At 39.8% G+C, this 23,882-nt stretch overlaps 1 protein-coding gene across 3 annotated transcripts; it reads right to left on the reverse strand.

Moving 5' to 3' along the window:
• Positions 1-337: 337 nt before the first annotated feature.
• Positions 338-23,844, reverse strand: ALG5 (ALG5 dolichyl-phosphate beta-glucosyltransferase). Of its 3 annotated transcripts, none has more exons than XM_061993951.1 (10): positions 23,763-23,844; positions 22,690-22,861; positions 21,400-21,446; positions 20,113-20,181; positions 18,534-18,626; positions 16,912-17,025; positions 15,582-15,641; positions 12,295-12,446; positions 1,928-2,013; positions 338-737 (listed from the first exon to the last, which is right to left on the reverse strand). In XM_061993951.1, the coding sequence occupies exons 1-10, from the start codon at positions 23,823-23,825 to the stop codon at positions 625-627; spliced, it is 969 nt and encodes a 322-aa protein (XP_061849935.1). In that variant the 5' UTR covers positions 23,826-23,844; the 3' UTR covers positions 338-624. The 3 variants fall into 3 exon arrangements, with proteins under 3 accessions (XP_061849935.1, XP_061849942.1, XP_061849951.1); XM_061993958.1 differs by lacking the exon at positions 23,763-23,844 and adding an exon at positions 23,051-23,632; XM_061993967.1 differs by lacking the exon at positions 18,534-18,626.
• Positions 23,845-23,882: the final 38 nt, after the last annotated feature.

The following is a 23,882-nucleotide window of genomic DNA, read 5'->3' on the forward strand; positions in this document are numbered from 1 at the left end:
AAGAAGTGTGCCTTCTCTTAGACCTTCTACAGTCTGGAGAAAATCTGCAGCTTGATCTCAGACAAACGATTTAATCTTCAGACAAAAACAGTTGGAATGTCAAGAGACTACTGAAAGTTCTCAGAACAGTCTTAGGAATATTACTGCTATAACTCGGTAAAACCCATTAATGTTTCCCATAACACTGAATCTAAACATACATGATTGATAATTCCAAGCTGCAATATGGCCATATATTTCCAGATACCACGGAGACAAATGGCTGTGGTCACCCACAACACAATATTGCATAACGTAGAATAGAGTGCTGCTTCTTTGTATAACGACATTCCAAATGTATGATGAGACAAAAGCAGACATATTTATTTGAGTGAATTTATAAGACATGTTAAAGCTACCATTTAATAAAATAAAAACCTGAATACCAGATAAGAAAATATTTTTGGAAATGCTTTCTGGTTTCAAAACATTGAACAAATTCCCTGCTGACACACGTGCTGCAAAAAAGAAACAATACAACGGGAGCAATGAAGAATTACCTCAGCTTTCATCACCACTTCACTTGATTGAAACTGTTCTCATGTTCCATCAAATATAATAATATATTTGGAAAATGTAAATAACCTAATTACATTTTCTTGTTTCAAGCTGCCAGGCACCAGTCATATATCGCAGTCGTATAAAAAGAAGGTCTCTGCCCATCTGCAGCCAGCTCCAAAAGGGAACTAACTTAGAACCTGTGATTAATGAAGAAGAAAAAGCAGAAGGACGTTGTCAGAGAAAACGAGCATTGGCAAGACACACACATAAGTAGTCACAAACCTCTGCATTCTCAGCACATTCAAGCCCCATAACCTCGACCTTAACATTAATAAAAATGATTATTGCCAAAGTTATTGCTTTAATTACATTATACCATAGGTGGGAGACTCTGACTTGTGAGCAGCATAGTAATTCCATTTATGTCACAAGATGCGCAGCCTTCTCTATGACATGGCTTTCTTCAAATAAATAGGAACCTGAACACCAATAATTAAGAAAATGATTTCTTAGTGATATTGGAGAAGAAGACCACTATGATGTCCCACAGCAACAGCACGGACATGGCATTCTTCAGGCAAGGTAAGGAACCCACACTATGAAGCCAAGCCCTCCTCCGTCTCTCCTAACACTTTTGTTAGGTACATGTGTGGAATTGCATTGAAAGAAAACAGTTCTTGCCTAGTAAAGTTGGCTTTGGATGTTCTCTACTTGCATCTTTTATCACTATTGCAGCTCATGATACTTTCTGTTGTTTGGGGGTTGCGGTGAGGAGAAAAGATTCAGAATAAAAAAAGAACAAAAAACCCCATGGCTGCATTGGATAGGAGAGAGAGGAAGTGAGCAGAAGCAAGCAGGACCTCTTAAGCTGGCTTTGCTACAAAGAAATATGTATGAACTTACTTTCCAGTATCCCACCAAGAGAGATCTCCCTACAGGTCTAAAAGCATGTCACATTTGGAGAAGGGAGGGTGCCTTAGAGGAGGCCTTAATAGGCAGGCTGAGAATTTTGGAAGGCAAGACACAGGAAATGGAGTTTAATCAATAAGTAATGATGGTCAAACCACTTACATAGTGTTTTACAATTGCAACGTTTTTATTAACATGTCACAGTAAAAGGATGTGCCAAAGTAGACCTCTGTCCCAACAGTGTAACTACCTAATTCTGTCTCCAGGGGGAGAGCAGAGCTTCTCTCCCTTGCTGCCCCTTCACCTGCTCCTCCTGTACCATGACATGGCAGAAGTCTGGCAAGGACATGAAATTCAAAATTTGTATGAAGGAAGGCTGTGTGCCATCAACACTGGGTAAAACCTGGGAGAACCTTCAGCTATTTTCTTCTGGACTGACACGTAAGGAATCTTGCAGGAATACAAACAATTTCCCTACCTTCAATTTCGGTCCAGTTGACAGCAACTTCTGCTATAGGTATTCTCAAGCGCTGTGCTATATAAAGAAGTTCCACGTCAAATGCCCTAAGAGGAACAGGAAACAGCGAATACAGTCACAGTGATTTCCAGAAGAAAGATGGTAGCACTATTAACTAAATCCTTAGCCCAATTTAGGGAGGTTGGTGTGCAGTTATGAAGTTGATACCAATGCTCTACAGGTCAGGTGTTCATGAAAGGGAAATTAATCTCCCTGACTGAATACCTCAGAGCATAGCCAACACACAGACAACAACACTTCAGCATGGTTTTGAAGGTATAGGCCATGCTGTTCTCACTTTTCATTCTGCCACAGTCATGGTTTAAACATTTTTAAAAACCAAGCAGTCAAACGTGTAATGTCAGTCTACATCTCTAGGAGTATTATGGAAGTGGACAACTACCTGCTGTGGCTTTACACTGACATGACGGTTTCTCCTTGTACTTTCCAACTCAAGAACAAAGGCAGCAGCGCAGACGTGAGAAAGGATTTATGTTACTGTGCATAACAAAAACTGAACAACAGCAGGAATTTACCCAGTGCTCATTTAATATATAACACAAACACCCTCTTGAGAGACCTAACTCTTTTTGCTGGCACAATTGTTTGCAGGTTTTGCAACAACACGGGAAGTGATCCTACTCTAAGTCAGCTGCCCCTCCCTGCTCAAGTTGTCCAACACACATGTTAATCCTCTCAGTTCTCTGTTGTGTGTTTCATTCTTGCAACTGCATGGTCACGTGGGCCTTCTTGATCCAAGACACTGAGGCTTTCAACATTAGAAAAGTGGCTTTGCAATTACGGCAGATTAAAAGCAGATTACAGTTCTTGCAGATATCAGCATATAAAACCACCAGTAGCTACTATTGACAAAGGGGAATAGAAATCACAGCTATGAACTGCCATTCAGTGGGATGTCAACCAGCTTTAGAGTTGGGCAGAGAGGAACCTCATGAGGTTCAACAAGTGCTGAGTCCTGCATCTGGGGAGGAACAATCCCTGCACCAGTACAGGCTGGGGATTGACCTGCTGAAGAGCAGCTCTGCAGAGAGAGACCTGGGAGTCCTGGTTGACAATAAACTAAACATGAGCCAGCAATGTGCACTCATGGCCAAAAAGGCCAATGACATCCTCGGATGCATCGAGTGTGGCCAGCTGGTTGAGGGAGGTTCTTCCTCTCTACTCTGCCCTGGTAAGGCCGCATCTGGAGTCCTGTGTCTAGTTCTGGGCTCCTCAGCTCAAGAGGAAACTTCTGGAGAGAGTCCAGCGCAGGGCCACCAAGATGATCAAGGGACTGGAGCATCCCTCTTATGAGGAAAGGCTGTGGGAACTGGGGCTGTGTAGTCTGGTGAAGAGGAGACTGAGGGGGGATCTCATTAATATTTACAAGTATATAAAAGGTGGATGACAGGAGTTTGGGACATCCTTTTTTTCTACTGTAGCTAGCAATAGGACAAGGAGTAATGGGATGAAGCTGGAAGACAAAAAGTTCCATTTAAACATAAGAAAAAACTATTTCACTGTGAGGGTGACAGAGCAGTGAAACAGGCTGCCCAGGGAGGGTGTGGAGTCTCCTTCCTTGAAGGTCTTCAAGACTGTCTGTGTGACTTGATCTAGGTGGACCTGCTTCTGCAGGGAGGTTGGTCTAGATGATCTCTAAAGGTCCATTCCAACCCCTACCTATGATTCTATGAACTATGAAGATTCTGCTGAGTTTGGTAAAATTTCTTAGACTTACTGAGTGCTGGGTCTTCTTTTATCCCACTCTTTCTAGTCTTCAAAAGCCAGTAGGAGTGTTCTTGCTCCTTAAATAAGTTCTAGTAATTGAAATTATTCTCCCAATAAAAATATCTTTAAAAATACTAGTCCATATTGGAAAAAAACTTGCCAATGGACATCCACTTTTGATTTCTACTAGATTCAATACACATTCAAACACAGGCATTTTTTGTTTTCCCTTGGAGCTAAACTTTGAAGGTTAAATATTGGGAAAATTTTAGCCAAGTTGTTGGAAAGGTTTCCAGTTTGAAGATATTCCAAACCAGCTTACATAAGCCTTGAAAACACACCTGTGAGTCAGTCAAGTGCAATTCAACACTAGTTCACATTTTCTCGCAATAGCTTCATAAGTTTAGAGCCTCCTTAAGTTCTTATTGCTTTATTTGAGGCCATTTTCTTTTGGAATGAAAAAAAAAATCTTTTGCCATATATACCATAAAAAAGAAGTTATTTGTTCATGCATCACAGGTTGCTTGAATCCAAGTCACTGGTAATCACATTTAACACTACAGAAGGGTAGAAAGGGACAGACAGGTGATCCAGACCATGTGAAAAGACATACTTTAGAAGGTTACTAGCCAAGCTCAGATGTTATTTCCTTCTACTTCAAGCCACTCTCTCCTTTTAAGCAGCACAGTGCATTTTGCAAAACTTACAATGAATGCAAACAGAGAATGAATTTGGGTATGACACACACACACATACACACACACAGGTTCCCAGTGAAGTACAGACCACAGCATGCTGGCCTGCTGGTGAAATCATTGCCCAATGTGCACCAACCCAAACTTGCACTCTTCATGCACATTATAGGAGAGCTATTGATCCCACTCTGGACAGTATTAAAACATACAAAGGCAGCATAACAGATGTTATCTACAGACACGAGGGTTATTGTATGCAGAGCATTCAGAGCCATATTGTAAATCTGATTCTGAGTAAGACACAGGCCTTTCAATTGTCACAAAACCAGTTCCAGGAATAAATGCAGAGGTTTTTAAGCTCAGTGAACTGAATCTGTTCCAAGCAGCCTTGCCATTTCACTGTTTTCTTTAAATAAGGACTGAAGATTATTTTATTAATTATACCATAGTCTCTTCTATTTATTTTTTTGCTGACATTTTACATCTGTAAGCCAAAAGCCCCATGCATTCACCTCTGAATGTTTATGAGTCATATGTATTAAGACTAAATCTAATTTTGTAATACTTACTGCTAAACTGGCTAAAAATCTTAAGAGACAGAATAACTGTCTGATTAATTATACTCTATGACCTGCTCTAAAAATATTACCGCACAAAGTATTAGCCTAGTGAAATACTAGTTATTTGCAGCAATTCCTATGGACAAGCAATTACTGGAATGTCAGCATCCACATCACAGTACAACAACATTAAATAGTTTGGTGAATGACAGTGCTGAAAGTAAAACATTAAAAGCATGGGAACTGATCAGGTTGAACACTAATATTGTTACATGTGGTTGCCATTGGTCTAACAGTGAACATACCCTGAAATTAAAAAGAACCTATTAAAAGCTGAAAGGAGAACGACTTCTGTACCTTACGGCTGCTTCTTTCTTCCCCCATTCCCCACCACCTTACAATACATCTCATATATCTACTACACATCAAAGAATGTGGATTGCAGTATGGTCAACACACTGATAGTCCCATACTGCAGGCTAGCAGATCCAGTTGGCACAGAAGTAGCATAGAAAAATATCCACAGTCAGGATTTAAGCGTGGGTACCTTAGCTGGAGCCTACCCTAGAGATCAAAGCAACACCAGTGAATGAGTTGGTTAGTGTTTTGACATGGAGGTATTTACAACTAGTTAACATGTGACAGAACCAGTGTAAGAAATAACAGGGAATTATTCACACCATGTGAAAGCAGGTGCCTCTGGGGAGGGAGGACACAGCTCAGAATACCTAAGATTGGCTCCAGCCTGTATGAATTGAGGCTCCAATCTAAGTACCTGAAGTTAGACACTCAAAAACAGATCGTGAGGTTTCCCCATCTATTTCTGCTGCCTTCTCATCTATGCCTCTATTATTTGTTAATTAACACAACATGAAATGTAAAATACAGAAAGAGAGAAAGCTTCTCCATGTGGCTGTGTTTATGCTGAGCACTTTCGATGAAGTTACAGTTTGAGAGGATGCTGGCTGAAATTCGCTTCAACACCAAGTCGGGACATGTTTAATTGAATTCAACCCTTTTAAAATGAACCCTTAAAATGCTTTGGCTTACAAAATATCCATCCTGCAAAATTATTCTGTATTTTGAAATCGCACTAGGCCTCTTATTTTTGCTGGTCCAATGTGTGTTTCAAGTATCAAAATTAGGCCTTCAGTTATACGGTTTTAACGAGCATTTAGGACTTTCCTACATCCAAGATACGTTGTTCCAGCAAACTCTCAAATGGACAGAGAAAACTTTCAATGGCCAAAGAAGTCTAAGAATGAAACAGGATGTCAAGAGGCTTAGACTGTCAGTACTGCTCTAGCTGTGCTGGGACTTTTCAAAGTCCATGAATGTCTGCAAGAAGCAGGTTTATTTACAAGACAAAACACACATAGTTGTAACAGCAAAATACTTTTGTGTCAATTAGACTTTGATATACAATTCTACTTGTGCACAAAACCAGGAAAAAACAACTTATTCTACTACTCATGTTGGTCTACAACACCAAAGGAGGGGAAAACATATCCCTGTAGCAATATGAATGCTTATTTTTATGTAATTTCCATATAGAAACTTACATTTAGAGATAAGTTAGAAAATGGAGAAATTAACAATTTTTTATATTGAGCTTTTGCAATTTAAATGATGAGACAGCACACCTTGTGCAGTGCACAAGGCAATTTATATAGACTAAAGTAATAGCAGTGTTGCAGGTGGGGCAGTAACTGTTGCTTTGTCTAGTTACCCAAAGCAAGGAAAGATATCTTCTGGCCAGAAGAAAAAATTTATGATTATTTTTTTTCCGTAGTCAGAAGAAATCAATGACCAAATTTAGAGTAGGAAGATTCTGCCAATGAGACCACTTCATTTGCCAGTCCTCCTCCTGTGCTTTAAAATGTAACATAAACCATTACATTTCTCGGGTCAAGCCTGTAGATGCAGAACTAAAGCTCCTTTGGGAGTCTGCAAGTGAGTAATTTCAACTGTCTCTATGATGTTTTTTAAAAGATCCTTTTAATTTTCTTTTAAGTTTTAATTTAAAAAATGTGCTCCATCAATTTCTGAAAAATAGATCAGTGGTGTAATGAGATTTGGAACCTATGACGCAAGCCTATGCTCTCTGTTCAAAAGGTTGCCTTCATTTCAAACTAATGTCAAAACTTTGCTATTTAGAAGGTAAATTTCAAGAAGCCTTGGTTTGTATTTGTATATATACAGAAGAACATTCAAACAGAAGTCAACCAGAACACTCACAAAAAAAGCACCATTTTAGGATGTAAGCATGATGTCTCAGTGTCAAATATATAAACAGTTTCCAGTATCTCTTAATTTTAAAATGCTTTCTAAACTTCAGGGTTAGATTAAAAAAATAATCTAGGAAATATCTTGGTCTCTCTTTAAAGCGTTACATGATCCTCATTACTATAATGCTAACATAGTGCTTTTTCTTTGTATATTTCAGTTTGCTTTTAAGATTTACTAAAAATAAGCATCTATAAATCAAATTCAGAAGAGCAAGATAAAACTGTGGTCTCAGTCTTCTAGTATTTTTAACATTACGGAAGTGATTTGATTCAACATCAATGGGAAGAGGATGAAGAATGCAGGAAATAAGTGAAGGTCTAAGCGATTAGTTTTTCATTCCTAATACAGCTGATACTGAGTTATTTCTGTTTGGTTAAACTAACATTCAAACTGTCAAAAGCACTACTGGATTCCTTTGTCAGAAGCGAAGAAATTTCTGGGCTTTTTGTCTACAGAAACAACCGGCACTACCTATAGAGCCCAGAAACTGAGCTGTCTTTGACACAAAATTGCTTCAGTAGTTTTTCTTCCAAGTCATTATTTTCAAGACTCACTGAATACCTTTTTGATGCATGTGAGGCAACAACAACCTGACACATATTTTTTCCTAAATATTACTATTCTACAAGTTGAATTTATCCTGCTGAACTTCAGTCCTCTACAATAGTTATCTCCTCCTATACAAAATGGCCTGAGTCCTTCTATAGCCAAAGGGAGGAAACAAGCATTTGTTGGTTACACTTCATCTGGCATATTTTAGAAGCCTATATTAGGACAAAAAGTATTATCCTCCAAAATTGTCTCTTCTATTGGTCTAAGAAAAGAGGCTGGATGACAAGTAGATAGACTGGATGTGACGAAGCAAATCCTGCCCAATGTGTGTATATATTTATACTTTAACCAACAAGTAAGCTTAACAGTTTAGGGCAGGAATATTAGACAAGCTAATCTTATAGTAATTGTATATGAACATATTGAGTAAATCTGTTATTCATGTTTACTCTAAATATTTATTATGTCCTCACATAAGAAATCACTTAACACTGTAGTACCTCAAAAACCCTGAGCCTGACAAAACTTGACCAGGCAGGACAGATGAGGCTTCTACAGAACCCAAACTGTGTTCACTGTCTTCAAAAGCCCACCACACACTCCAGTTCACAGACAGACTGGATGCCCATGGTGCTGCCTCTAAGATGGCTTTTATCCTATTAAATCTGTTTGTTTGTTGATTATTCCCCAGCACTCTGCTCCATTATCACCAGAATATCTGAGCACTGACCACACTGAACTGAATTCTTCTTTCGACATCTCACAGAGCTGCACTTCACTAATGGGATTTTAAGATTCAGGAAAGAATTAAATAGTATCTTCTGATGTCAAATAGCCCAAATGCAGTCATGCAGAGGTCATAACAAACCTAGATTTCAGGGCCTTTGGTTTCTCTGCAGCCCCCTGCTGACAGTCTCAGTATAAGTTGTACATCACAGTCATTTCATGTAAAATCATAAAATGGTAGGGATTGGAAGGGACCTGTAGAGATCATCTAGTCCAAGCCCCCTGCTCAAGCAGGTTCACCTAGATCAGGTCGCATAGGAATGCGTCCAGGCAGATGTTGAAAGCCTCCAGAGAAGGAGACTCCACACTCTCCCTGGGCAGCCTGTGCCAGGGCTCCCTCACCCTCACAGGAAGAAGTTTTTCCATATATTGAAGTGGAACTTCTTGTGTTACAGCTTATTTCCATTACCCCTTTTCCTGTCACTGGAGACAACAGAAAAAGCATGGCACCCTCCTCTTGACAGACACCTTTTAAATACTTTTGTTAATGAGATCTCCAGGCTAAACAGCCCCAGGTCCTGCAGCCCTTCCTTGTAAAAGAGATGTTCCAGTCCCCTGATGGCCACGATAGCGCTCCACTGCCTCTCTCTAGGAGTTTACTGTCTTGAGCTGGGGAGCTCAGAACTGGATATAGTACTCTAGATGAGGCCTTACCAGGGCAAAGCAGAGGGGGAAATGTTAAGTAATTATTAAGTAATAATTAAGGGGTCCTCCCTTGACCTGCTGGTCTCATTCTTCTTAATGCATCCCAGGATGTCATTGGCCTTCTTGGCCACAAGGGCACATTGCTGGCTCATGGTTAGTTGCTGTCCACTAGAACTCCCAGGTCTCTCTCTGCAGAGCTGCTCTTCAGCAGGTCAATCACCAGCCTGTACTAGTGCATGGGGTTGCTCCTTCCCAGATGCAGGACTCTGCACTCATTCTTGTTGAACCTCATGAGGTTCCTCTCTGCCCAACTCTCAAGTCGGTCGAGATCGCACTGAATGGCAGCACAGCCTTCTGGGGAATCAGCCAGTCCTCCCAGTTTGGTGTTATCAGCCAACTTGCTGAGGGTACACTCTGTGCCCTCATCCAGGTCACTGATCAAGATGTTGAACAAGACTGGCCCCAGAACCGATCCCACCCTCTGGGCTCTGTCATTCAGCCAGCTCTCGATCCACCTCACCATCCACTCATCCAAGCCACACTGCTTGAGTTTTCTGATGAGGATGTAAAGGGAGACAGTGTCAAAAGCCTCGCTGAGGGTACCATCCAGGTTGTTAATGAAGATGCTGAATGTTTTGCACGTGAGGAAAGTGGGTATCTTTACAAAGGTCACAATAAGCAACTTTTGAATCCATACTGTAGTTTTTTTTCAGCAGTGGCAATAATCTGAGTTTCTGTCCTCTACTAGGGTTTCATTTGCCACAGAACTTGCCAAAGCTTTGGATCTTGAGATTTCTACTATTATGTCAGATTTCACTGAAATTAGCTAGCAAGTATGAAAATAAAGGCAGAGAAGTACAGGGACCACCTGAAGGCTGGATGAGTATGAAAGTAGACAATATATTGCCTGTTTTGGCAGAAAATCAAACCAAATAAAAAACCCTCTGTTGTTGTTTTAGGCAAATTTGTGACTTGGAAGTATGTGAAGAGCAGTTCATTGGAAGAATTTGAGTTATTCTTTTCTTGACCGAAAAAACAAACATTCTTCATCACTAACCAGTAAATTTCACACAAACAGGAAAACATTTAGGACATTAGTTTATAGATTACTGTAAATAAAAGAGCAAGAATAGAAGGCCGTAATTTTATAGCAACACATGTAAGCACAATGAATTAACACACCAAGACCTGAAGATCCAGCGTGTTCCACACCAGCAATATAATTATTATAAAATAAGACAACAACTTCTCTTTTTCACTGCCTCCCCTCCTGGGTAATGATGTACAACACAATTATTTTTTACTCTTTTGTTCATTTGTCACTAGAGAATGTGAGTAGCAGGAGAAAGCTTGTTAAGATTTTATTTGAAATTAAAAAAATGGACTACATAATATGTCCATCCAAGAACAACTGTATTGAAAAATTTGTTCACAAGACAAAGAGATTGAAGACTGCATTTTTACAGCTTAAACTGATTATATCCTCATTTGTTTCAGTATTTCTTCTTGAAGCCCTTCACTGAGAGAGTGAAGTTACATAGGGTAATTTTGAGACGAGCATTTCTGGGCTTTGCATACGTGTTTAACCATGTATTTAGAAAATTCCTGTATTTGAAATTTACAGAACTTTATAGTTCAAGTTTTGTTTTGGAGGTAGCAGCAAAAATCATGTTTTGCTTCATCTACAGTTTTCTTCAGGGCAGCCAGGGAAGTGATTTTGCAAACACTGAGAGCTCACAATTCCAGAGTCCATTGAACAGAAGCTTCACGTTCTGCATCAGATTTGTACAGCGAAACATTACCTTTGCAACTCCCTCTTGGAGGAGCACTAGAGCTCAACTATCACTACCAAAGCTCATCCTAAAACTCGATGGATTGGAATTGACTAAGACTGTGGCATTATACACTATTTCGTATGGGAACATTGTTCAGTAAATCTGTTCCCTGTCAACAAGCAGTAGCCCATGAGAGATTTTCTTGGATGAAGACAATAGTTTGGAAAGATTTGATTACACTTAATTAGGACTGGGGACTGTCACCATCTTTTTCAGCAATAACTGTGGTGTAGGAAATGTACAGAAATTATGTTATTTGTGAGGAAAAAGTGTTTCAGTCTCACAATAGTAGCCATGAATGTATCACTCTCATAAGGGAACCACAGAAACTAAATTGTAATGAAAGAGAGCTCTAAATAATTCAAAGACTATGCATCATTTTCTACTATCATACATCAATGAGATGTGTCAGTAGTTGTCTCAAGGAAATATTCTAGCAAGAAAAAGAACCCAAGAGTAGGCATTTCCTTCCACTTTCAGCCTTTGGCAATTACTAACATCAGATATAGATTTTAGGCAAAATGTTTTGGTTCAGCAGCTGTGAAATTGTGATGCATGAAACCAGACTGATAACATTTTGAATGGGATTAGTAACTTTCAGCTTTCCTTATCAGAATAAGAAGAGCTCTTCTCCATTTCTTACTCTGCTCATATCTGTAACAGGAGGGAGGACTCAGAAATAGGAAGTGGCTTAGAACCCAACCAAAAGTTGTTTGGGATTTCTTTTCAAGAGTTCTCAGGATTTTCTTCTTGTTTGCTCCTCTAATCAACTACTCGTTGCTCTGACTAGGTAATGTCTTACTTCTCGCTATTACACTACTCTTTCTAGACCACATGCCAAAGTAAAACGGACTTGCAGGGAGTCAAGAAATCAATTGTTGGCACTCAAAACCTCAGCAATGTAGTCTTCAAATCCTTCATGCAGTTTATGTTGGTCCGTCTTTTTAAACGAAAACTTAGTAAATCCCTCTGTTACCACGAGTAGAAAGAATAAAACTAAACACTCAACTGTTTCCTGAAATGTATCTTAACAATAAAATAGAATTCCTGGCGAATACCAGAATATTTTAGCATAACAAGAAACTGAAATTGCCAAATACGTAGTACCATAATCGGTTAAACCCAGCAGCTAGGATTTACACTCAGACTTCACATCCTTCACAGTAGCTGCAATACCAAAATTGCTATTGCAAAACCATATTCCATTAAAAAAAAAAGGACAAAGATAAAGAATTTACCAGCGTTCTATATGAAGAGCTGAGAAGGTCCGTGAGGCAGCTTCTCTGGTTAAAAGTTTAAATCCACACTGTGTGTCTCTGATCTTTTTGACACAGAGAAACCACACAAGGAAGTGGAACCCATACATGAGGAGAGTTCGAAAGTAAGAGCGCTGTGGAAAAGAGGTAAGAAGTTAGATGGCTTCATTTAGGTGATGACTGAAGTGTTGGAACAGAGATGGTTTACAGGACAATAATCCTGTTTCGTGATTGCTTTCAGAGTTTGTAAACTGTTTTTGTTTTGCATTGGAATAAAACCAGAACTTTTCAATTGTTACAGTGAAACAAAATTACATCTGAAAAGGAAAGACTTGCCAGTCAAGCAAATGGTTAGGATGCTGGCCTAGGATATGAGAAGTCCATGGGCTTTTTGTCTGTTTTCCCTAATTCAGAGCAGCTTTACGTTCTGGATAATGTCTTACTAAGTGAAGCAAGAACCTGCACCTGGTTTTTAATTAAGGAGTGGGTTAGCCACAGTATTCCCCAGGAAATTAAGAGTGAAGGAGGATGGTGTGCTACATGCTCCATTCCACTGGACAATTACAAGCTATTTTCTCCCCTCTATCTACTCCTCTTGTCTTCCTAAAAACTGTTTGAACATGTCCAATAAATTCAAGAGTTACCAGGACAAACAATGGAGAACAAGCCAGCAGGACTGCATAAAGGCTGCTACTCTTAAGAATGCACACTAAAAAACTAAACAGGTTCTAGCTGCTACTCTGTCATAAAAGAAAAAAAAGGTCTTATTAGAAAAACACAAATGGAAGCATCTCGTTTGCCACCTACTTCTTTCATTCAAGACTGCACAAACCTTCAGTCTCCAGAGCTTGCACACATCATGTTGAGGCACTTACGGGAATGCAATTAGAGAATGTTCTTTTTTTCAGCATATGATGGACTAAGTAGAAGTAAGACTAAAGTAACAGCTGCTGTGCAAGCCAATATGTCATTTTATACTCCCAGTATTGTTACACAGTCATCTCTTTTGTTCTTTTGCTTTCACAAATGTCTTTTATGCTCCTGGTAAACATTCTCCCAGCCTAGTCTTTCGTTATGGTTTTTTTTCCTGACTTAATAATCATAGAGGTAAGTTTGTCCATGGAATCCAAAGGCTGGACTCTGGGTTTGCAGAGGTCTCTCCTAGTCTTTTATTCAAGATAGCTCCCAAATAACCAGAACTTTGGTCCACAAACAGTTTCTGAGCTCACTGCTGGTCTTAAGCTCCAGTTAGATGATTCTATCTGAGACTGCAAGCGAAATACCATGCCAAAACTTTAGAAGTCAACAATTTAACTGGTAAGCATCTATGGGTGACAAGAGATGCTTTTAAAGCTAATAATTAGAAATCTCACTTGGAAAATGACATGCTCAGCTTATTATGGAACAGACTTTGGCTCAAAGAAATTAAAATCCAGAGCTTGTGTGTCTCAGTAAAGTGATCTGGCCCTAGGTTAATGGTGAAGCTGGTGCAGATTCTTTGATTCTTCTGGGGAAGGTGAACCACGCTGTGACCAAGAACACAAGGCTTCCCAAAAGGGAAGCTGTAAGAGGCTGCATAACTGTAAGCCATTGAAACTGTGCACTTACTTCACAAAGAGGAGATCCTGGGTTATGTTCATTATTCCCAGGACTATTTATGCATGTCATACTAGCGATTCATTACAGTACACTAGCAATCCTGGAGGCTGAATAGAATTCTTGATGTCTTGATGCTGAATTTAAGGGTGAAATTCTGGTCTTAATAAATACCATGCAGCTGCTTCCCACAGCTTCATTTTACTGTTTGAGATGCCACGAAGCTGAGAGAAAGCCCAGCTTCTCAAAAAGTATTCTGTAATTTTCTTTTTATAACTATTGCACCACACAAAAGTCTCTTCCCAATGTGGTAAAGGCAGTCTTTCCTTTCCACTGTAGGGACAGCTAGGTGAAGAACTGGGTTACATACTTTTCAAATAGTGCAGTACTACCTAACACTAGTTGATGACTCCTTTATCAAAAAGTCAGAAATACGGGGAGAAACATGAAGCAAAGGATCAACATGTCCTAAAAATTGCACTTTCGCATTAAAAGGTAAAGTACTTTTCCAATTCTTCTCCTTCAGGTGGCAAGATCTTCAAAGATGAAAAGAAATCTGACTGTACTGAATCTGACTGAAGAATATTTATCTATATTCAGTACCTGAACACATAATGAAGCATTTTTTTCTAGGGTCAAATTTATCAGTTACATGGTCTCCACATATTAGTGACATTTTCAGGATACACTGCCTGCACAGCTAACAAATAACTACAAATGGTATATTCTCTACTACAAACATGCAAGTACTGTGTAAAACATTTATCCTAATTTCTAATAATAATGAAGATTTTGGATTTGTTTGGTTTGTTTTTGCCTTTTTTTTTGTGAGGATGCTAAGATACACACAGCAGTATTTATAATATGTCTTTCCAGTGAATCACTCCAATACTACCTGATAAACCAGAAGAAAAAAATTAAAGATCTACAAGGGGCTGAACCAGTGTTACCTCTCTTGAACTTTTGTAACTATTTGAGTAGTTGTGCATATATTCTAGAATAATATCAAGTACTAAACATCAGTATAAACAAAGCTTACTCTTGAGAACGTTCAACATGATGAGCACATCCAATGATGCTGAAAAAATGAGTCCAGCAATGTGTCTGTTTCAATACAAGTTCCATGCCTGGGCTTTGTCAACTACTGTCTGCCAAGACATCAGAAAACCAGATGCAAGATAAGACTGTGAGCCCATGCATCACTGTTTATTCCATGAGAGCCATACACAGAACAGCATAGTCTGCCTCTTCAAAACACAAAAGTTTTACTATCCTTAATACAGAAAAATTGCAGTACTTTCCCATACATTGAGATACTGTTCAATCAGTTTGCTGCTAATTATCCCTAACTCATTTTGAACAGATTTCAAGATCTGCAGATGAAGCTCTTGCACTGGAAGGGAATCAATAAAAATGAACTCATCAGTTGCCTTCCACTCCAGCCCCAGTACTGCCTACCAGCTACCAATTCTGTCAGTGACTGGAAGCTCTGCTCAGAAGATGTTCTCAGCTCTGCATATGATGAAGCACACACTACGCCTATGACAAGCTTTTCCTATTTTTTAGCTTCCACTCTTTAACAAATATTGATTATTTAATTGTAAAATTGGTAGAATGAAATAAAATAATGAAAGTATTTGAGTATTAGTACATGGCAGGAAATGAAAACAAACCTTTGCTATTGAGTCCTTCTCCAGATGAGCTCTAGAACCACAGGAAATAGCCATCTGGTTCTGCACGGGAATACAAATTAAAGCATTAATACTTCAAATACCATTTTCTGAATCAGTGAAATCTTGTGTTGAAAACTGTGCAATAAAAAAACCCTCCAAACCAGTATACTTTTCTGCTTCCTGTAGCTGCATGTTTTCTACTGCTAGATTCTGAGGCTAAAATCGGTCTTTTCTACAATTAACAGATCATCTAAAGTTTATTACATTTTGCATACGGTACACACAAATTGCTGCAATTTGTTCAGGACTGGTTTAGATTACATCGTTTCTCTGAGGTATGCAGACATTAAATATGTTAAACAGCACAGATAAGCACTCGGTATTCCTAGGCACCTAATGTGATAATATATGCTTCCCCCAAATACTGCACGGTGGAAGGGATAACAGAATAAAGTACTTGTTGCACTGATGCAGCTTCAAACAAAATGCCATAGTATCAGCCAAAAATATAACCTCAAATTGAACCAAGGGATCTGATCAAACAAAAGGTTAAAAACTATTCTTGTGCTCCCACTTCTGACACAAAAATTCTCAAATCTACTATATTCGAGAGTGTGGGACAGATGCTGAGGAACCAGCAGCTGCTGCATGAGGGAGAGGCTGTGTCCCAGCAGCTGTCAGGCTGGTGGGTCCTGCGCTTGCAGACTGTGGCCCCTCACACAGGCGCATCCTGTGCAGCTCCTGTGGGAAGGCCCTGCCTGGCACTTGGGAAACTAGCTGCATCCATGTAGAAAATAAACTTCAGTTTGTTCAAGTTAAGAGAACAACTATGCAGGGAAGGGCTCTCGTTTCACAGGTTTTTAAATTTTTATTTACAGTAAAAGTTCTTCCAAATACTGTCATGAAACTAACAACCCTGAGAAAAGAGAACCTCTGTAAAACAGGGCGAAATTAAGATGCATCCTTAAAGCTACATAGGATGGCATCAGATAAAAATAAAATACTAAACAATTAACAAAGGACAACTATTTCTTAACTGAGTAGGGAACACATGGTAATAATACAGAGTAGAAAAAGGCCAAAAGAAGAACAGTAAAGAGAATATTCTATACTGTATTGAGTCACAGGCACAGTGAAAGCAAACAAAGCAAAAACTCTGTGGAACCTACCTTCTGACAGCCCAGTCTTGCAGCTTCTAAGCTTACACCTAGCTCTTCAGAATTACAGCCATATCTTCAGCCAGATGACAAAATACTCAAGTTTAAGAAAATGATAAAAATGAATTTGTACACACGTGTTTTCAACTAAAACCATGAGAATTTGTACTCACAGGCCATGGCTCAAGATTTTTTAGACCTTCTTCTACTTTTTCAATATCTGCAAACTTTGTAGCTCCATCTGCATCAGCCATAAGAATTTTTTTTCCCCGAGAACTGAAGACACCCTGCAATCAATAAAAATAAGTTAACAAAAAGAAACATCTTTGAAATGAATACTTCTCGTAACCTAGCTGCAAAACACTCCAAAAACCCAGTGTAGTAACTGTAACAATGGTATCTCAAAGATTCAACACAACAGGTAATGCTTAATTTTCTCATGCTAATACCAACTTATCAATTTATATTGCAATAACATCTAGAAACTTGACACACTGTGTCTCACAGTAGCAGACGATGCATGAACACGAAAGGTTAACAGTCCCTCTCCAGGGAAGCTTGCAAACTAAAAGCTTTACAGACCAGAATCCCAAGAGACAAAGAGTTGCTACAGCCAGCTATACAGCAGAGTGCAAAGAAGCGTAGTTAGTAGCTGCCACTGCACTGGATAGCTTTTCTTTGTCATCCGAGCTACGGAAAGGAGGATGCAGTGCTATTTTTTTGTAACACTGTTTCAAGAGAATTCAAGAGATGATCTTAAATTAGTTTTGAGAAAGAAGAAGCCACAGCATCACTGCAAACATTTGTGATGCTGGTCTCTCACAGATTCTTTTGCTTGGTCAGACACCTGTGACAGTTCTGGAAAAGGTCCAGACAGCGAGACCACTCTGCAGTGTATCTGCCAAAAGTACTGTTGTAAGCCAGTGTGCGTGACTTTGGAAAATCCTGTCAAGGAAGCAGTCATATATATATCTACTCTAACTCTGCAGTGCAAAAATAGATGACAAAGAATCCTTCTCTTGAAATAACTTCAAAAACTATATCCCTTACAAAAAATCCATATGTTCTCATTTAATATTCTCTCCATTTGTTATAGTTACTCATGTTTCATTGAAAAACCACATAAATTGACATACTAAAGTTAGAGCTTAAAATAAAGACTCTCATTGATCACTCAGAAATTATATCACCCTTTTTCATAAAAGTAAGGTGTCATGCATCTCAGGGAAAAAAAGTTCCTTCTAAATGTGTGCACCAGCTACTTCATTTTTAGAACACGATGATTTTATGATAATATTTATGTGAAAACTAATATGCGAAACCATAAATAGTGCTGGTTCTACTATCAAGTATGAACGGTAACACAAACTTTGCTGGGTGAGAGTGTTTGCTCATTAGCCATTTTTACAATCACAACTACAACATGAAAATCAATGTTTGCAGATTTAGCTGTAAAGATTTTTTTTGTTGTTGCTGGTTGGCTTTTTTAACTGTGAGTCTATTTCTTAGTGGAACTCATAGGTACTTTCAAGTATAACTTTTTTTCTTTTGAATTCTTATATTTAAAAAAAAATCTTTTTATTGATCTTCCTGCCAGGAAAACACCGTTTCCAAGATCTAAACTAAGCTTATTTTGAAAAGAATTTTTGCCTTGATTTATAGAACCTGTACTCAGTTTTCTGATAAATCCTTTTGTTAATGTATTAACTTCAAAACATCCATGGGAACAGTTCTATCTTCTGCATATTTGGGCACAGGTAGTTCAGACAGAGAAGGAGATGAAAGTATCAATTACCATCCTGACTGCTCCTCCTTTCCCTCGATTTTTTACCAAAGAAAGCACTCGCACTTTGTCGCTTCCATATTTCTTGCAGTACTTCATTGCAACCTGGTAGACACACAAAGAACCAGCATAAAACAAAACCAGGAACCAAGGCAGAAGTTTGCATTTGCTCACCCTTTTTAAAAGAAAAACAACAATAGCACAGAGCTATAACCACTTCAGTCGGGACAAACACATTGCCAATGTTTGCTGGAGTCTGTTTGGGAAAATAAAAACCAGTTCACAATCAACACAAGAAGACTGAAGAAGCTAGTTGTGTTAAATAAGAACAGAGTATTTCCCCAATCAGTTTTAAACCCTATTCGCTCAAGTCCAAAAAGCTCCATATTAATGTATTTCACATCATACTATTACAGGTCTTTTACACCAACACCAACAGTTAATCAAAGAAAAATAACTTTCTACTACTGCTACCTATTCCTCCCATGTCTTGCTGCTACCTGTGGTTTTAAACAAAACTCCGGCCATCTAAAATGCCATTCCTGCTGCAGCAATGCATACATTTTGTTTCATGGTGTATTGAAGAGAAAGCATGACTTTTCTCCTCTGTTTTTTTTTTCTAAATGTCGTCTCAAGCCCTTTTAAGTTTAGAGGCCTGTGGTCACAGTATGCTCACTCAGAAATGACACTAGAAGGACTGCAAAGTGGTCAAAAAATATACATGAGCACTCCCTAATTGACAAGCTTAAGGGAAGTAAATGAAAAAGTGGTATTAATTTTAATAGCCAACTCAAATAGCTTCCAAGACGCAGGAAAATATACCTTCAAGTTGGTCAGTCTTCTTTCCCAGTGACATACATCAAAATCAAAACAGAAGAATGCAGATCTGCTTTGAAAATACCAATACTGCCATAGGTATTTTTAAGCGACTGGTGCCATGAAGTGTATGGGAAAGACCTACACAACATGTCAGCTCTTCTGTCAACCACTGTAGAAATCAGCTATTTTACAAGGCTTTTTTAGCTTCAAGTCCATATTAATATTACTATGCATATGTCAGATATTTTATAAGAAATTTATTGAAGTAAAACTTAGAATCTCAGCTGCAGGAAAATGGCTGTCACAGATTCCAATCAAGAGCACTAGTATTTGAAAAAAATTATATGTATATGCATCTGTGCACGTGACATCCGTAATGCATATAGGACAATGACAGAATGTGTTCAGAAATGTCAATTTGAATAGTCAACTACTTCAAGTTGTGCCAGGGGAGGTTTAGACTGGACATTAGGAGGAACTTTTTCACTGAGAGGGTTGTTAAACACTGGAATGGGCTGCCCAGGAAGGTGGTGGAGTCACCATCCCTGGAGATATTCAAAAGATGTGTAGATTAAGTACTGAGGGATATGGTTTAATTTAGTGATGGGCCTGGCAGTGTGAGGCTAGTGGTTGGACTCAATGACCTTAAAGGTCCTTTCCAGCCCTAATGATTCTAAGTATGAAAATACAAATGCAAAACATTGTTATATTTCACAGATGAGTACAAAAATTCATACCTCTGATTACTTGGTGTGACATTTCTTTTTCTTACCTTTCTTGTTTGATCTTTACTACCATCATCAACCACTATTACTTCGTACGTGAATGAAGGATCTCGTTTCTTGAAAACAAACACAGAAATAGTGCATCTCATCCAATTTCTTAAGTAAGCAATAGATCTTTCAAGCATCAACATTCTTTTCTCCCTAACAGCTGTCAAATCATTTCTGGCTGCCAACAGACACCAATATGATGTAGGAAGCTTGTTTAGATGCCGTAACGAAAGAATTTGCCACATTAGATGTGTGTTCCATTACATTGGCTTGTCATAGTTTTCCTCCAGCTACCATCTACAACTAAAAAAACAATGTAGTTGTAAAAGATAACAGTGATGTTGGTCTGTGCTTTCAAGAAAACTCAAACAAAACAAAATCCACAAGCCTTCACAATGGGCTTCTTACCCAGAGAACAAATCCTACTGAAGAGATGTTTAAGAAACTTGTTGGCACAAACCAGGAATTAGTTTAGAAAGCAAAATGCACAGTTAATCCTTCATCTCTGTCTTGGAGACGTATCGCACATACAAGGACTTTATCATACAGTAGTACATTAAATTTTTAACTTAATTTAAAAATACTTTCTGGCACTCAATCTAAAACTAACTGATAAGAGACAGAAGCATTACTTCTAAGTGGCTGAGTAATCCTGTTTTAATGTACACCAAAATAACAAAGTGAATAGATTGCTGACTTATTTCATATAGTCTCTGCCCTGGTGAGGCCTCATCTGGAGTACTGACTCCAGTTTTGAGCTCCCCAGCTCAAGAGGGACAGAGAACTTCTGGAGAGAGTCCAGCTCAGGGCCACCAAGATGACTAGGGGACTGGAGCATCTTCCTTATGAGGAAAGGCTGTGGGAACTGGGGCTGTTCAGTCTAGAGAAAGCTAAAGTGGGATCCTATTAACACTTACAAGTATTTAAACGGTGTTTGTCAGGATGATGGGACAGCACTCTTTTGTCTCTAGTGACAGGACAAGGTGTAATAGGGATAAGTTGGAACATGGGAAGTTTCACTTAAACATAAGGAAAACTTCTTCCCCATGAGGGTGAGGAAGCCCTGGCACAGGCTGCCCAGGGAAGGTGTGGAGTCTCCTTCTCTGGAGATTTGCAAAACCCACCTGGACACGTTCTGGTGTGACCTGATCTAGGTGAATCTGCTTTAGCAGAGGGTTGGAATAGATGATCTCCAGAGGTCCCTTCCAACCCCTACCATTCTGTGATTCTATGATAATACATAAAACACAAAAAAGCAATGAACTTTGAATGCAAAATGAAAATACCTGTCTTTTTTCTAGATAATCCAAAGCTTCATTCATCATAAGAGGTACTAGAGAAAAGGTAGAGGTTGGGTTAGTAGATTGTAATGGGCAAAGCACCAAAAAGCACCTGCACAAGCAAGCTGAAAACAATCACAAAGCAAAACAGAGCAACTTTGCCTCTTTTCTACATTACCTTCACTAAATAAGCTTAACACCTGCAATGCTAAGTCCTTTCTGAATGCAAGAAGAACACTGAAGAAAATCACACATGTAAGACAGCACATGAAGATTTCTTCTGAAGAACCAACTTTCCATTTTGAAATACGAAATTCTCTACACAACATTGAGGGAGAAAAAAAGTAATCATTCTGCATGACTGACCCTGTAAACTAGCACTAGCTTTATCTATTCAAGAAGGCTGACAGAGAAGGCAACAAGAGAAATTCCTAACACTAGTGATAGTCACATTCCTTTTCATACTAAAGCTACTTGCCATGCTGCTTCAGCCAATGAAGCAGCCCTACTTTTGCAGCTGATCTGCAGGTTTGAGAGACATCCAACCTTATGGTTATCTTTGCAGTTAACTGCCGAGCACATCTCAGGTGATTATCTCCAAAGATAGAGACCACTATGTGAAAATCACATGAAGCACATTAAAACTTTGTTTACTGAAAACAGCTGTATGAGAACCATGACTGAGGAATGCACTTGACTTAAGAAAGGGCCAGGCCTACCTTGTGTCCAGATATGCGTTATTCATCAGCTTCTCTCTTAATGGAATTTCCAACAGCTCAGTATTTTCACTCACCAAGAAAAGGAATGACAATGTCTGCTACTCTGTCAACCCCAAGTACAGCTTGGTGATTTCTACTGCATCTGAAAGCCTTCATTTTTTAGTATCAGGCACTTTGATATATGGCCAAGTCAAAGAGACACCCACGAAATCATCCTTTTTTCTGCTTCTCTGAAGCTGCTGTTGTCTACAGCATAAAGCTCTCAAATCAACTTTAAAAATCTTTTTCTGCCACTTGTCTTACAATACTTACAGGTGGATGAACAGCCACCTTGCTGGACCTCATGAGAACACAGAGAATTCTTACAAATTTCCCATTCTATTTTTAACAGCAGAAATCCAGTTACACAATGTCTTAATTTTGAAATTCAATGTATTTGGACTGTTTCCTGAAACTGTGTCTAAAGTCAGATACTTAATCTGGCCTGCCACAATCTATGGCTAACATAAACTGACTTCTGCCTTATTACAGTAACAGACAGAGTTTCTTCTTTTTCTCAAGACAAGAAAAATCTTACATCGGTTTTCCTCATTGTATGAAGGCACAACCACAGAGAGTTCTGTTGTAGGGGGATCATGGATACTTGGCACAGGCTCTTTCCTGCCTTCAGCATTTATGAAGAATTTCTCCTCTTCATGTCGGTGAAGTCCTGCCATTTTCCTGGCAGTTACATGAGCAATCATGCAAACCTGGGATGAGAAAGAAATGAGAAAGATCGCTGATCATTCTATTAAAGTTTCACATAGCTGTCAAATGTGCTACAAGGGGCTGCCAAGTGCATTTCAGTAGGAGGGTGGATCAATGGTGTGGTACTTCACTGACCAAATCACACATTGCCAAAACCACCTCATGCCACTTGACTATTCCCTTTCACTTACTGTGACCATTAGCAGCATCCTTAGCTTGTTGCTTCAACTGCAAAGCATGCAGATGCCTCCAAAGCTGTGGTCCATGCCCCACTTCCCCTTTCCCAAGAAACTTCTATCACACCAGCTGGTGCTACCTCTGATTGGGCACAGAGCTGCTGAAATCAATGGTGCTACTCATGACCAATCCTTCATACGTTTCTGCAAAACTGAGGCACTGATCGTGTTTATCCCCGGCTAAAACGAATCTGCAGAACTTGTTTTTTGCAGCACTTTTACTTGGGAACACCACAGACACGGTGCTGCTGATGGGCAGCAGGCTTTCTTTCCTTCTCCAGGTGTCCAGCTTCTCAGACTTGTACAGTCCTTCAGTCACACAAACTCGCAAGGCCGTACAGGGAGAACACGTCACCGGTACGTTTTACAAGACGTACTGTAAGGACGAAACGCTCCGTTTCTGTGTCGCTGGCAAGGCGTTTCTCCCCACGCCTTGCCAAAACATGTTCCCCGCACGAAACCCTACATAAGCACAGCCCCGCCTGCCGCTGCCGAAGCGGGGCCGGTCGCGGACTGCCCGAGCCACCCCGCCGCGGCCCGACCCGGCCCCACGGCCCGCTGCAGCGCGCCAGGCCCCTCGGCGAGCCCGGGGCCCCACAGTGCGTGGGCCCCGCGCACCGCCCCCCGGAGACCCCCGGGCCCGCGGCGACGGCGGCGCGGCTCTCACCAGGAGCAGGAGGGCGGCCGGGGCCGCCAGCACGGCCGCGAGCGGCGGCAGCGGCAGCGCCATGAGCCGCGGCCGGCGGAGGGCAGCGGCGCGGCGCGCGGTGGCGCCCTATCGCGCAGC

The sequence above is a fragment of the Colius striatus genome, chromosome 1, assembly GCF_028858725.1.
Source record: "Colius striatus isolate bColStr4 chromosome 1, bColStr4.1.hap1, whole genome shotgun sequence".
Classification (NCBI taxonomy): domain Eukaryota; kingdom Metazoa; phylum Chordata; class Aves; order Coliiformes; family Coliidae; genus Colius; species Colius striatus.